The sequence below is a fragment of the Penicilliopsis zonata genome (genome assembly GCF_001890105.1).
Source record: "Penicilliopsis zonata CBS 506.65 unplaced genomic scaffold ASPZOscaffold_6, whole genome shotgun sequence".
In the NCBI taxonomy this organism is placed as follows: Eukaryota; Fungi; Ascomycota; class Eurotiomycetes; order Eurotiales; family Aspergillaceae; genus Penicilliopsis; species Penicilliopsis zonata.
In genome coordinates, this window is record NW_019208916.1 from 524,031 (window position 1) to 538,164 (window position 14,134).

Genomic DNA, 14,134 nt, shown 5'->3' on the forward strand with positions numbered 1-14,134 from the left:
CTAGCTTCTTCCAGACTTCCATGGGCTCTCCGGTGCTGGAACCCACAACCTCCTTTCTGTTCTTATGGCCGGTGCCTCGGCCTTATCGCGCTTCGAAAGCCCGACAGCACAGCATCCATGGCTGGGATGCGTCTGGGATACGCGAATAATGCTTGCCGTCTGCGAGTGTAGACCAATGATGCTGTGCTTTCCCCACTGACGTGCTGACTACCAGGTGGTTCTGCTCTTACCGACGCCACACCGATGAAGGAGATGTCGATACTACTACCGCAAAAATAATAAAAATAATAATAAAAATAGATAAAAAAAAAAAAAAAACAACGTCTACGACGACCACAACCACAGCCGCACCCGCATCAAAGATGAGTATTATTCAAATCGCACGAAGGATACGATTGACATCATGGGAACCAGTGCTTATCCTAGTCTGGACCGTCAGCCCTGGGCTGTCTATTCTCTACAGCCGGACTTAAACTGGGAATATGGACATGGGCATTACTAATGCTCCGTGGATACTCCGTGCTGCCTCGTTGGGAACTATGAGCTTGGATGGGTCCTACAGGCAAATCATATTCCCCCCCCCCTCATCGTGTTGGTACCTAATAATATTTAGCAGCATATAAGACTATGATAGATCCACCTCGGTTCCCAGAGGAGGTTTGAGTCCAAGAAACAAGTTAATATTGTTACCACTTTTTGCATTATCATCCTTTTAATTCATTGAATTTTCGATTCTTAAGATCTATAACTCGTCACACCAGACATACTTTTATAGAAATCATCACCATATAGATCACCACCCATGGTATCTACACAAGAAGAAATGCAGAGGGACAGTGCCGACTCGGCCAGTACAACACCGCGTTTAAGTATGGACAACACCGACGAGGCGACTCTAGAAAAGGTGGAATCGGCTTTCCCCCAGCGGAGGCGAGAGTCCTTCGTGGGTGACATGGAAGCCGATGAGCGCGACATCGAACGAGCCGAAACCGAGAAGGAACAGGGAGGCGCCGCGGGACAAGCTGAGAAAGACCCGAACCTGGTTGAATGGGATGGCCCCGACGACCCGGGCAATCCCCAGAATTGGCCGGTGTGGAGGAAATGGGTGATCACCATGTCGCTCTCATCGATGACCATGTGGATCACCTTCGCCAGCAGTGTCTTCTCGACCGCCACGATCGTCACAGCCGAGGAGTTCCATACCTCCACTGAGGTCATGATGCTGGCAACCAGTCTGGTGGTCTTTGGTTTTGCTGTCGGTCCGCTCGTTTGGGCGCCGCTCAGCGAGCTGTATGGTCGCAAGCTGCCCCTGTTCTTTGGCTACGCGGTGTTTGCGATCTTCCAGATTCCCGTCGCCCTCGCGCACAACCTCGAGACCATCCTGATCTGCCGCTTCTTGATCGGCATCTTTGGCTGTTCTCCCCTGGCCGTGGTCGCCGGCGCCCTTGCCGACTTCTGGGACCCCGTCGATCGTGCTGTCGCCGTGGCCTTGTTCTCCAGCGCGACCTTTATCGGCCCCGTAGCCGGGCCCATTGTGTACGTCCATTCCATTGTCAGGGTTTATCTTGTTTTGTTTTGTTTTGTTTTGTTTTTTTGTTTTGTTTTTTTTTTTTGCTAACAGCTCATAAAGCGGTGGTTTCATTGTCGATTCATCTCTAGGCTGGCGCTGGACTGCCTGGATCACACTCATCACCTCGGGCTTCTTTGGGCTCATTGCCTTCGTTATCGTGCCGGAGACTTATGCTCCGCGACTTTTGCAGAAGCGTGCCGCTCAACTACGCAAGGAGACCGGGAATGAGGCCCTGCACTCCTTCATGGATGTACACAAGCCAAGCTTCCACGATATCATTACGAGATACATTCTGCGCCCGCTTCAGATGCTCGTGCTCGAGCCTATCCTGCTTCTCATCACGCTCTACCTGGCTCTCGTCTACGGTATCCTCTACCTCTTCTTCGAGGCCTACCCGATCGCCTTTGAGGAGGTCCGTGGCTGGACGAGCGAGGGTGTCGCTGCGCTGCCCTTCCTCTCCATCATGATTGGCGTGCTTCTGGGTGCAGCCCTCATCATCTACCTGACCAAGACCCGGTTCGCCGCCAAGCTGAAGAAGCATGGCCGCGTGGTCCCCGAGGAGCGCCTGGTGCCCATGATGATCGCGTCTGTCCTGCTGCCCGTGGGCCTGTTCTGGTTTGCCTGGACGTCCAAGGCCAGCACCAACTACTGGCCCCAGGTGATTGCGGGCGTGCCCATCGGGATGGGCATCCTGGTCATCTTCATGCAAGGCTTGAACTACATTGTCGACGTGTATCTGATGTTCGCCAACTCGGCCATCGCCGCCAACACGCTCATCCGAAGTGGTCTGGGTGGTGCGTTCCCCCTGTTCGCCACCCAAATGTACGACGCCCTCGGCGTCGACTGGGCGACCAGCCTGCTCGGCTTCATCACCGTTGCCATGATCCCCATCCCAATCCTGTTCTACATCTACGGCAAGAAAATCCGCGCGATGAGCAAGTTCGCCCCGAAGTTTTGAAGTCAAAAAAAAAAAAAAAAGGAAGAGAAAGAAGAAATGAAAGAAAAGAGAGAGAAGAAAGTAAAAGAAGATTTCCCCGATCTCTCGATCTCAATCGAGTATCTTACTTTATCTCTTTACTCCCCACCTAGGCATCAGCCGGGACACACCACGTCCTGGCGGTCCACGGGGGAAGACCAACCCATCAAGCCACTTTGAAGCAGGCTGAATCCATTCGACTCCCCGACTGTTTCTAGCCCACTGTCCGTGTCTTCACCGGACTAAGTACTCCGTACTATTGTGTCCACTACAACCATGTTAATGTTTATACTTACCACTGTTACTTGATAATAGTTCTACGGCCGCATATATAGACTAGACTATAGATTTCTAATTCATACACTACATATTTATCTCCTCTATTGTATTCTGTACTGTTTACTCTCCCTGCTAACCGGGACGATCGCCAATCAAGAGTATGCATATGCAGACTGATCCTCCAGTAGGTATATTATATATCTGATAAGCTTAACGTGTACCTAATACAAACTATACCCACACCAAGTAACTAATTAGTAGACAACTCTTATACTAGGTACCTACTACATGCTGTCTAGACAAAAATCACCAAGTACAAATGTAGAGCGTTGAAAAAGATCTCATATACTATAGTGTTATTACAGTGAACGCCCACATATGCTCGCTAGAACGCCACGCAATGCCAAGGTACGCTGTTCATTTAAAAGAATTCCTGTCTTACGAATCCTCCGCTTCCGCGTGCTGTTTCTCTTTCTCTTTCCCCTTGTTGTTGTTCGGCTTCAGCGCGTCGATCGCCTTGTGCACTTCGTCACTGGCAGCCCGCTCGATCTCGGCCTTGGTCTCCCCCTCTAGCGACTGCATGCCACCTACCAAGTCGTACAGCCGGCGCGAGATCATCCGGTTGATGTCCGTGTATTCGTCTTTGGTGACCGCTTTGCTGCGATAGAACGGCTTCAAAGCCGCCCCGACAAGCTTCTGGACTTCCGACTTGACTGGTAGGGAGAGATTGGGCCGGCTAGAGGAGGAGACGTCGTGGGGCCGAGCGACAGTGCGGCGCGGTTGCCCGTTCTCCTCCTTCGTGTCCCGGGTAGGTGATGATGATGGGGAAGGTGAGGACCATAGAGACGTGAGGGTGGGCGAGAAAGGTGGCGAGGAAGCTTCCAAGGGAGGCGATAGTTGGATGGGGGACACAGGCCTCGTTCGATGTGGTGGCGGGGTAACAGAGGAAAGGCGCGGGGAGGAGTGATTCGACGGGACCGGGGATAGGGAGGGTGACGAGGGGCCCGGGCTGGCCTGCTCTGCCGGCGTGTTCGACGCATGGCCAGACGGCCCGTACGAGGGTCGATGGCTCGAGTCCTCAACCTCCTTCAGCAGGGATTGGAGGAAGCTGGGCCCGCTGCTGGGATTCTCGGCGTGGATGCGACTCGACGCCTGCACACTGGCCGATCTTGAAGACTCGCCGTTTTGCATCGCTAGCGCGGCCAGTTCCTCAGGCCGACGCGTTCTCGGACGCTTCAATTTGCGTTCCGGCTCGGTCGGTTCGGGTGACGGGGATAGCGTAGGCTCTTTGCGCTTCCGCGCGGCGTTGGGATTGTTCTCAATCTCCCTTGCTCGCTCAAACGCGTTCCAGGCTCGCATCTCTTCCAGCGACTCGGGCTCCGGGGTCGGGGCGCGGGGCACCCGCGGTCGGGAGGGCCGTGGCGCCTCAATGTCGAGCAGAGCAGCCGAGTCGAGAAACCGACTGCCTCCACCCTGGCGTTCGGCCACTTCGAAGCGGCGTTGCCAGGCTCGGAATTCGCGTTGGTTCGCCGCTTCACGGCGCCGTTGCTGCACCAAGCGCTCCGCGGCCCGCTCGTCATCAAAGGGGAAATCCAGGTCCAGATTCAGATGATCCCAGACCGACTGCCACACCCGAGCCCAGTGAAGATCCTGGATCTGGTTACTACTCTGCAGCCTCCGCTGCTGGGCTCTCGTGCGGCGACCACGGAGGGACCCCAGTCGGGGCGGGCGTGTGACTGTCTCGGAGGCCCCGATGGCCCGTTGCGTCTCACACTGGTCACAGTACCAATTTCCGGGGGGGACCGCGTCCAACCCGACGCAGTAGGTATGGTAGGCCACATCGCAGCCATCACACAACAGCAGGACCTCCTCGTTGTCATCATTGCCGCAGACTGGACAGGGTTGAAAATCGGCGAGATCGTCATCAATGTAATCGATGATCATGGAAGGATCCACGTCGGCGACCTGCACCCGATCCTCCACCGCATACGAGGAAGTCACGGGACCTACAGCCATCGGTCAGCCGGAGAACCAAATAACCAGTCTATTTCTCTTCTTTCTCTGTTCATATGAGACATACCTCCCGGCCGATCACTTAGCTCGACGATATTGAAGCTGCGACGGCAGATAGGGCAGCTGTTGGCCCGCTCCACCCAGGGCTTCAAGCAGATATTATGTAGGATATGGCCGCAGGGCAACAGCTGAGCGATCTGCCCGGCATCATCCGACGCATCATCGCTTTGCTCGCCGTCCGTTCTGGAAGCCCTCCGCCCGACCAGAGCTGCCTCGACCTCAGGTCTTGGCACGGGCTCGGCGGCAAGAGGATCGCTGGCGCTTTCGCCAAGGTCTCCTAAACAAACAATACAGGTGTCTGACATTGACAGAAGGATGGGTTCCCGGAGTGACGACTGCAGAACGTTGAGAAGGCATGAAGAGCAAGTCGAACAAGGGGGAAAAAAAGGAGAGGGGGGGGGAGAAGAGAAGAGGAGGGAAGAGAGGAGGAGAGGGAGAGAGTGTAGAGAGAGTCAAGAGGCGCTGGCTGAGAGCGTGTGGGGAGGAGCAGGCCGCCTTTTGAAGTCGACCACCCGCCCGGTCTAACGCAAAGCAGACTGGAGGAGAAACGTGACCCGGGCCATGGTATTATAGAGTATTTATTAGGCGAGGGCGAAAAGGACCACTCAACACGAAAGGCAGAACAAGGAAATTCCGGGGAGGGAGGGGCTATAGGAAGGGGTCAATCGGCAGAGGGGAATTACTACGTGCTGGTATGCTGGTTTTGCCATGGCTGTTCTATAACGGAGTCGCGGCTGACCGCTCCGAGGGCTGCCGGAGAGCCTCCCTGGGAGTTCTGTGCAACACAAAAGACAGCTCATGAACAGGGCAGAAGGAATAAGAAACTCGCCGAGGAAAATAGATGTAGAGTCTTATTATTAAGCGTGGTTGGATCTTGAACCAAGCGTCGTTGCAAATGACCTGGTCAACACCGGAATGGCGTCTACAGAAGAATGGAGAGGGGAAAGTTGCCGACCGAACAAGACAGCCATTAACCACCGATCGATCACTACGGTTATTGAAGGAATTGTGTCAAGCGGGGAAGAGCAGCCGGATCCTTAGTAAGGTGTATCTTCTGTCTACTTGTGGATTTCGTTAATCAACCAGTCAGGTGAATGGAAAGGCGATAAAAGTGCTCTTGACCGAACAGGTTGCTGCGAGTCGACTGAACTGCGGTCGGATGACTGCCCGGTTCGGAGACTGAAGGTGCGAAATCCCACGTCCCATCGTGTGTCCACTGTCTATTATTTTCGAGCCGACAAGACAGGTAGGTGGCGTGATCCGATAAGAAAGGCCAAATCTTGGGTAAAAAAATTTTCTTTATTTTTTAGACGTCACAAGAAAGAGTTAAAATGAAAGCCCCCATAACGTCATATTTAGACCTCCGCGATTTCTCTCAGACGACGGATGGTGGAACGGGTGGCAGCGGCGGCGGGGGTGCTGTAGTTAAAACAGCCGGTCAGTATGTTCAAAAATGCTAGTCTTTGTCGAATATTGAACCAAGTCCAAAAGTCACCACTTACGAGACAACGTAGGCACCGCCGGCAACGGTCTTCTTGCAAGCCTTGCACTCCCAGATACCAACAGCCTGGCGCTTCACGGTGTTCTTGCCGCAGAAGGTGCAGATGTAGCGAGCGTGCTGGGTCACTTCCATCTTCTTCACCTGCTTACGCAGGGAGGCACCATATCTATAATAACGCCATCGTCAACAAAGTTCCGATTCCAAGGCGTATAATCTTTCTCTTCTTCATTCGAAGTTGTAGTCGAATTTCGTATCGAATTTCTCGGGAGGGGAGAGAGAGAGAGAGAGAGGGCGTAGAGCCTACCTGGTACCGTATTTACCGGTGATACCGACCTCTAAAAAAATATAGTCAGTAACAGAGGATCCAGACAGCTTCTTTTCTTCATCATTGACAACGTACTCTTCGTGCGCTTGGTCATCTTGTCTCGCGGCTGTTGAGGTCGAGATTGGATACAGTGCAGTAAATCGAATTGCACGCGGCTTCGACTTACTTGGGAATGGTTGTGGGTGGGCTCGCTTAGGGCTTGCGCTTGGCGGTCACGTGTATACGATTATGTAATCAGGTCACCACAAGATAACCAACTAGTTACAGAGAAAGAGGTACGGAGTATCCCAGAGTATTTAGCCATTTATTTTTGAATACTCTGGCTTGTCTAATTTAATATTAAACATCTACATACTGAATACAATTTATTACTCTGCTTTCATTATAGCATTATTGATTTCTTGTCACATTTTCAGCCAAACTCCCCCCATTCAACTCGGAGATGGTGGCACTGCCAGGTAACTCTTGTAGCATAGGTCTTGGTTGAGAAAATGCCTCGGCCTCTGATACCCCTGAGCCTGTCCAAACAGGGTCGGTCCCTGCGCCCTTCGATTCTGTGTAGGGAGGGCCAGCAGTGGCAGCGACAGATTTGTATCCCCTGCGACGAAAGAAGAAGAAGAAAGCAAACGCCAGCAATCCCAGTGCAGGAACAATCACACCAACACAGATCCCAGCTACTGCCCCGGAACTAAGCCCCGAATGAGAACTCTGGTGTGTGGATGTTTCCGAAGCAGATGTCGAGGAACTAGAGGTAGTGGAAGTGGAAGTGGCAGTGGTGGCAGTGGTGGCAGTCGCAGTCGATGTTGACGCTGTTGTCTTGGGCCAGCTGACGGGGGCGACGCCGACATCATCTTGTACGTTGAAGAAGGAGCTGAGAAAGAGCCCCGCGGCGCCGCCTTCAGCGGTATAGTTCAAGTTGAATTGACCATAGTAGGCGCCGCCGGTGACGTTGAGGTCGACACGTATCGAGCCGTTGACGGGAACTGTCTGGTTGAAGCCTGAGATGTCAGCGTTATACTGCATTAAAGTACCACTCAGTGCTCGCATCTATCACCAAGACAACAGTTGACTTACTAGGTTCCCACGGGTCTCCACTGAGGTAGTACCACAGCGTCAGATAACACTCCGTCGCGTTTGGCAGGAGAGTCTCCCACGAGACGTCGATCGTGTCGACATAGTTGTACCAAAGCGTGGTGTTGGGAGGCGGGTAGAGAAACTCGCCGGGAGAAGCTGCTGTTTCCATTTCAAAGGGCAAAATTCCAGGGAAAATCTGGTGAAACTACCAACTGCTCTGTGCATAATGTCGCGATAAAACCAGGGAAACACTTAGTTTAACTGCTGACCGTCGTAAGGGGGGGCGGAAGAGTGACAGCCAAGGATTCACTGCAATGACCGGCGTCGCTAAATTAATACTGAAGGCAGCTAGTTCTCGAATCTTGTTGTTTTCTCGAGTTAAATGCCGTGAACATCCTCCAACGATTGTCAGATTGACGTCCCACCACGCCCAATCAGGCTGTTGATAAGCGTTCAGCTCTCAGACCCTTATTCTGTTAGCACATAAGTACTAGACTGGGGGGATTCGGGCATATTCCGCCAGAGGTAGTACGGAGTAGTCATAGTAGGATAAATAATAACAATACCAGCTATAAGCTTACGGTATGTACCTTAGTAGTCAATGTTAATTTAAGAATCACCCTCAATTGGCCAAATCCACTCCATTACAGCCCAGGGGTCCAGCTGTTTGGCTGGGCGCCCCGTTGGGCTGAGCACTAACAGTGAGCAGTGAGCAGTGAGCAGTAAGCATTGGATGGCAATAATAATGCCCCCGTTTTACCTGGCGTTGCGTTGCTGAAACGATTGAAAGCGGTTGTCTTACTCCTTGGTGTGAGTATTTGGATTATCTATGCCTTGCCACAGACAATTAGACGTCTTTTGTGGCAGAGAAGAGTAATTCCAGGCTCACTTGAAGTTGGTACGTCGTAATTCGTATTGGTGCCTCACGTGATGTTAGGTCAGGTGGGGGCGGCCGGGTTTCTGATGGGGGCAAAACAGCTTGACTGACACCTCGGAGTGTTCACTGTTCAGGAGTAACTGGTGCCGGTATGTTGTCCTGCGAGGATGAGATTAGGTGCTAATAATAATAAGCGCAGTTGCATCCCGCCGGTTCTGTTTACAATCGTCGAATCATAATGGACGTCAACACCAACCCCTTGGATGTGATCCTGCTGGGGCCCACAGGCTATACGGGTCGGCTGTGCGCTGAGCACATCGTCCGCCATCTCCCTACGGATCTGAGATGGGGCATTGCAGGCCGTTCGTTGGCGAAACTGGAAGATCTGGCGAGGGAGCTTGAAGATCTGAACCAGGATCGTATCCAGCCAGGTTGGTACACTGCTATATATAACTACTGCTACTGTGTATCCTCAACTAATCAACTATAGAGATCCTGGCGGTGCAGCTCAACCTCGAGGAATTAGGTCCTCTCGTCCAAAAGACCAGACTGCTCATCAACTGCGTTGGTCCATACCATCTGTACTCGACGCCAGTGGTTGAGGCCTGTGCTCTCCATGGAACACACTACATCGATGCGTGAGTTGCCTCAAAAGTGGCTCGGTTGCATGTAGTTGCTAAATCGTTGAAGCACGGGAGAAACTCCGTGGATCCGGACCATTATTGGCAAGTACCACGAGACTGCCAAAGCAAATGGTGCGATAGTGAGTTCTATCTTTAGATCGAAAGGAAATAGGAAAGGCGGCTAATCTTCACAGATAATTCCATCCGTGGGTGTTGAGAGTGTGCCGTCAGACCTGCTCACCTGGTCGCTTGTCAAACGAATCCGCGAGGAGTTCTCCTGCCCGACCAACGAAGTAATTTCCTCAATCAACGATCTCCGGTAGGTAGTCTATAGAGTGAGAGATACAGTGAGTGCTACTACTGACCGGTTAGATCTCCCGGTTTCAGCGGCGGCACTCTCTCCACGGTCCTGACCATCATTGAAAGCCTGTCCTTCTCCGACCTGCTTCATGCCTCCAACCCCTTTGCTTTAGCCGCCCCGTCAGCTCCAAGGGAGACCAAGGCGCTCCCTCGGAAATCCGTCCTGGAGACGGTGCTGGGCGTGCGCTCCGTGCGGGACCTAGGCACCCTCACCACTTCCCCGAATGGGATCGCCGACCAAGCCATCGTCTTTCGCAGCCGGTCCCTAATGCTGGAGCTGTACGGCCCGAACTTCTCCTTCCGACAGTACCAGCGGGTGCGCAACGTGTTTGTCGGCGTCCTGGTCCACTACGCCCTGCTCATCGGCTTGATGCTCCTCGTCCTACCCCCCGTGCGCAGCCTACTCAAGCGTTACATCTATGCACCCGGGCAGGGCCCGCGTCTGAAGAAAACTAACGCTGCCGCCGCAACTACTAACTACGTCGTGGATTTCTGTGCCGTCGCGACGCCCGACCTGCCGCCCGACCAGGCCGCCAAACATGTCTTTGGCCGGATCAAGTTCCGCGGAGACGCATACACTTATACCGGCCTACTACTCGCCGAGGCCGCCATGGTCATCCTGACCAACGAGGAGAAAGTAAAGAAGGTGTCGCGCGGGGGGATCGTCACCTCAGCAACGCTGGGACAGGAATATGTAGATCGGTTGAGTGAGGCTGGCTGTCTGATTGAAAGCAAAGTCTTTGATAACTAAATTACCTTCCATTGTCCCATCGTCTCACACATATATATAATGACAGTCTCAAGTGCTGTCTACAGCTTAAGCGCTGTCTACAGCTTGACCTGCCCAAGTAACCCCTTCAACCACGAGGCCAGAATCTCGTTCACCTCCTGCGGCTTCTCCCACAGTGCCCAGTGCGAGGTATCCACCTGCTCAACGACCGCCTGGGGGATCGTCTTCGCCATTCCCCGGCCCAGATGGGGCGGGAGGGCCGAGTCCCTCTGCGCCTGGATGAACAGGACGGGACAGGTGATTCGGCGGTCGAGAATGGCGAGCTCGTCGTTATGGTTGATTTCGCGGGTGCGGTACCAGTTCACTACGTAGTAAACTGTAAGCTTTTTCCTTCTTCTTCTTCTTCTTCTCTATGAGAGAGACTTACAGGGTCCGCGGACGCCATTCCGTGAGAACTCGTTGGTATAGTATTCCAGTTCCTACATTGGTAAGTATAAAAAATGAATTGCTTTTCTCAATGTACAGACTTACCTCTTCCGACAGCAATGGAGACGGATTAACTCGACCCATCTTGTCCAGCAAGACGCCCTTCTCAACCGCAAAGGCAAGTTCTCCTTCGTCCGTCCGTCCACCGTACAGGGTTGATAGGAAGTTCTTGATATCCTCCCTTGTCTGGATGACCGATTCGAGATCCCCGTCTTTGAACTGCAGCTGGTACGCGAAGTTCGGGAGAATGGTTCTCACGGCGTCCTCGAGAGGTATGAATTTCTCCGACGGAGGCATAAACGGCACGCACACGGTGAACAGCGACATGATAATCTCCGGATGCCACAGTGCGATGCGGTATACCAGCGCAGCGCCCCTTTCCAATAATTAACCAAAGAGAAAACAGGGACATCAAGAGCGAGGGGAATATACCAATCATGGCCACCAAGGATGATCTTCGACTCTCCTAGATGATGAACCAGAGCTTTGATATCATCCGCGCTGTTCTTCTGGGAATATAACGAGAGGTCCTCGGGGGCATCCTAGTCCATCAGTATTTCTGTCCGTTCTTTCAAGGGGGGAGGTGGGGGGGCTGATATTGATTCAAACATACTGTTTGTCCGTATCCAATGCAATCGGGGGCTACGACGCGGAGTCCCATTTCAAGGAAGAGAGGAATCTGATAGCGCCATGCCATAGAGATGTCCGGAAAGCCATGGATCTATCCCAGTCAACTCGGAAAAATCACCTGTAGGCCTGGTCTCGCAAATACATACCAGCACGACCGTGGCGCTGTAGTTACCCGACTCTGGCTGGGCGAGGAGATAGCCTGTGGTTGTTAGTCGATAGAACCATATAGTTGCCATCTCAAGGCTAGAGAGACCGACCGTAAGTTTTGCCATTAATCTCGGCAGACTGACGCTGAACGCGAGGGTCGCCCGATACGTTGATCTTGTCGATAGCCATGTTAGACGGTGGGAGAAGATGGTGATAGTGATACCAGTGAGGTGAGTGTTCCAGGTGGTGCGACAGGTCCACTTTATATTTTGTGAAGGTGATCTACAAGCATGTGGAGACAGTGCATAATTCTACCTTATTGATAAATCTAGAGTATAACTAGACCAAGTATCTGAAGCAGGAATCAAGATATGACCTGTCTGGTGCCTATGGAAGTCTGTATAAGTGTTTTATTAAGCTAGGGTGGACATGGTCGCTACTTCGTTGGCATACTACGTAACTAGGAGCATCAAGGATATAATAAGAATACAATCGGACATCTATAATACCTAAGGAGTGATTTATTTCTTTATTAGTTGAACCTTTTGAACCCAGTCATTTGTTGGGCGTGTTAATTAATAGTGACACGAGCGCCGAGCCTCGGCAGGTCTTGGGAGTGGACATCTTGTTTCACATATGTTGTACACTTTAGCATACATTTCGCATGAAACTATGTCCTTTGAACAGTATTCGGTCGCCACTGCTAGTACATGACTGTGTCTTCGTTGTCTTCGACCATTTCACCCCCGTCATCCTCCCCATCTCGGTGTGCATCCTCAGTATTATGGTCGGCAAGATTGGGGTCGTGGATAGACGCAACGGTGTCCGAGTGTGTTGCTTCAGACTGGTTAGCGTCGTTGGGTTCCGGCTCAGGTGCATTTGACGTCTCAGGAACTGCATCGGCAGGCTGGTTTGCCTCTGTCTGTGTCACATCTGCCCGCTCTTTCTCTGGTGGAACGGATTCTTTGGACTGGGCCTCTTCTTCGGGAGGGTGGCGAGCTTCGAACTCCGCCGTCTCGCGGGCAATCGTCGCTTCAGCTTCGTCGATCTGTTCTTGGATGATCTCCTCTTCTTCGCGTTGTAATTGCCATGGTTTGTAGTACTGGCCATGATCAGTTAGTGAACAGATATTTTGTAAAGAAAAGCCGACCACACGACATACCAGCACAGGCTTGGTTTTGGTCTTGAGACAATGTGCCATTGCCAGCATATTCGAATGGCGGACACGCATCTAAACCAGATCCTCAATCAGCAGCCGTACAAAGCGTACCATCATCATAAAATAAAACACCCACCGATTCCCTCTCGTAGATCCTGTGCTCCTTCTGTCGCGCCCCCAGCAGCTCTGCTTTCTTTTTCTTCTTCAGCTCATCGTATTCTTCCTCCTGGAGCCGTAGCTTGTCCCGCTGTCGTTTCTCGATATCCGCGCGTCGCTTCTGCGCTGCCACAGTCGACGTCTGCGACAGCGTCCCCAGCAGTGCTCCAAACAGTCGCTGGCCGCGCCGACGCTCCTCCTCCCTCCCCGCCCGTCTACCCGCTCTGCGATCCGTCTGCCGGTCACTTTCTTGCCTCCCTTCCTTCAATTCTGCGTCTGGCGATGCCCGTCTCCGTTCCCCCGGCGAGCTCAGCCGACGACGCTTATAGTCCGGGTCTGCAACGCTTGAGTTCCGCCGCTTGAGTCTCGATTCTTCCGGCGACTGGGGACGGTCGTCTGGCTCTGGCAGAGCCACCGCCGACGCGAGAGATCTGCCATTAGAATCAGCCGATTAGTTGAAACCATCTCATGTATAGTAAAAAATAAAATAAAACAAAACATACCCGTCAGCCATACTAGCACTCCACCGATGCCGAAGAAGGTAGCTAAAGCAGCTACAGAAAGAGGATACAGCTTCTCTCTCTCTCTCTCTGTTATCAAGCGATAGGGTGATTCGACGCTGTGCACGGGCCAACATACACTACAAAACTTACCCACGACATTCTCTCCCTCTCTACCTTTTGCCTTCTACACCACATCTCCTACCCTCAGGGTCCCTACCTACTCTACATATACAACGCGGTAAACAGTCAATAACCAGACGAAATAATCTACCATCATGTCTCGCCACCACCCCGATCTCGTCATGTGCCGGAAACAGCCCGGTATCTCTATCGGACGTGTCTGCGACAAGTGCGACGGCAAATGCCCCGTGTGTGACTCGTACGTGCGGCCGACGACTCTGGTGCGTATCTGCGACGAGTGCGCGTTCGGAAACTACCAGAACAAGTGTATCGTGTGCGGTGGGGAGGGAATCAGCGACGCGTTCTACTGTTTTGAGTGTACACGGCTTGAGAAGGACCGAGACGGGTGTCCGAAGATCATCAATCTGGGTAGTTCGAGGACGGATTTATTCTACCAGAAAAAGAGTTTTCGAAATCATTGATCTTTGTTTTTTTTTTTCTCTTGTGGGACTTTGGCTTTGGACGACTGGACTTTACTATGCTAT

The 14,134-nt window shown here is 52.5% G+C and overlaps 6 protein-coding genes across 6 annotated transcripts; 3 read left to right on the plus strand and 3 right to left on the minus strand.

The window, feature by feature from the left end:
* Positions 1 to 952: 952 nt before the first annotated feature.
* Positions 953 to 2,528, plus strand: ASPZODRAFT_65868 (hypothetical protein; the record flags this gene model as incomplete). The annotated part of the gene is made up of 2 exons (XM_022729336.1): positions 953 to 1,536; positions 1,631 to 2,528. 2 exons carry the CDS (start codon positions 953 to 955, stop codon positions 2,526 to 2,528), a joined length of 1,482 nt encoding a protein of 493 aa, XP_022581518.1.
* Positions 2,529 to 3,323: 795 nt separating this feature from the next.
* ASPZODRAFT_31362 (hypothetical protein) lies at positions 3,324 to 6,735 on the minus strand (the record flags this gene model as incomplete). The annotated part of the gene is made up of 5 exons (XM_022728217.1): positions 3,324 to 4,831; positions 4,906 to 5,196; positions 5,982 to 6,061; positions 6,401 to 6,565; positions 6,704 to 6,735. Coding segments are annotated over 5 exons (2,076 nt in total), but the record flags the coding sequence as incomplete, so codon positions are not given.
* A 1,742-nt stretch (positions 6,736 to 8,477) lies between these two features.
* Positions 8,478 to 10,409, plus strand: ASPZODRAFT_159010 (hypothetical protein; the record flags this gene model as incomplete). Its single annotated transcript, XM_022726379.1, has 6 exons — positions 8,478 to 8,824; positions 8,870 to 9,106; positions 9,166 to 9,313; positions 9,366 to 9,438; positions 9,493 to 9,617; positions 9,671 to 10,409. The coding sequence occupies exons 2-6, from the start codon at positions 8,914 to 8,916 to the stop codon at positions 10,407 to 10,409; spliced, it is 1,278 nt and encodes a 425-aa protein (XP_022581520.1). The 5' UTR covers positions 8,478 to 8,824; positions 8,870 to 8,913.
* Positions 10,410 to 10,486: 77 nt separating this feature from the next.
* ASPZODRAFT_95610 (hypothetical protein) lies at positions 10,487 to 11,894 on the minus strand (the record flags this gene model as incomplete). Its single annotated transcript, XM_022730508.1, has 7 exons — positions 11,762 to 11,894; positions 11,651 to 11,703; positions 11,488 to 11,595; positions 11,307 to 11,416; positions 10,920 to 11,250; positions 10,816 to 10,867; positions 10,487 to 10,752 (listed from the first exon to the last, which is right to left on the minus strand). Exons 1-7 carry the CDS (start codon positions 11,838 to 11,840, stop codon positions 10,487 to 10,489), a joined length of 999 nt encoding a protein of 332 aa, XP_022581521.1. The 5' UTR covers positions 11,841 to 11,894.
* A 249-nt stretch (positions 11,895 to 12,143) lies between these two features.
* ASPZODRAFT_131936 (hypothetical protein) lies at positions 12,144 to 13,498 on the minus strand. The gene is made up of 4 exons (XM_022722881.1): positions 13,470 to 13,498; positions 12,947 to 13,397; positions 12,814 to 12,882; positions 12,144 to 12,753 (listed from the first exon to the last, which is right to left on the minus strand). Exons 1-4 carry the CDS (start codon positions 13,478 to 13,480, stop codon positions 12,355 to 12,357), a joined length of 930 nt encoding a protein of 309 aa, XP_022581522.1. The 5' UTR covers positions 13,481 to 13,498; the 3' UTR covers positions 12,144 to 12,354.
* Positions 13,499 to 13,744: 246 nt separating this feature from the next.
* Positions 13,745 to 14,071, plus strand: ASPZODRAFT_65908 (hypothetical protein; the record flags this gene model as incomplete). The annotated part of the gene is made up of 1 exon (XM_022729337.1): positions 13,745 to 14,071. One exon carries the CDS (start codon positions 13,745 to 13,747, stop codon positions 14,069 to 14,071), a length of 327 nt encoding a protein of 108 aa, XP_022581523.1.
* Positions 14,072 to 14,134: the final 63 nt, after the last annotated feature.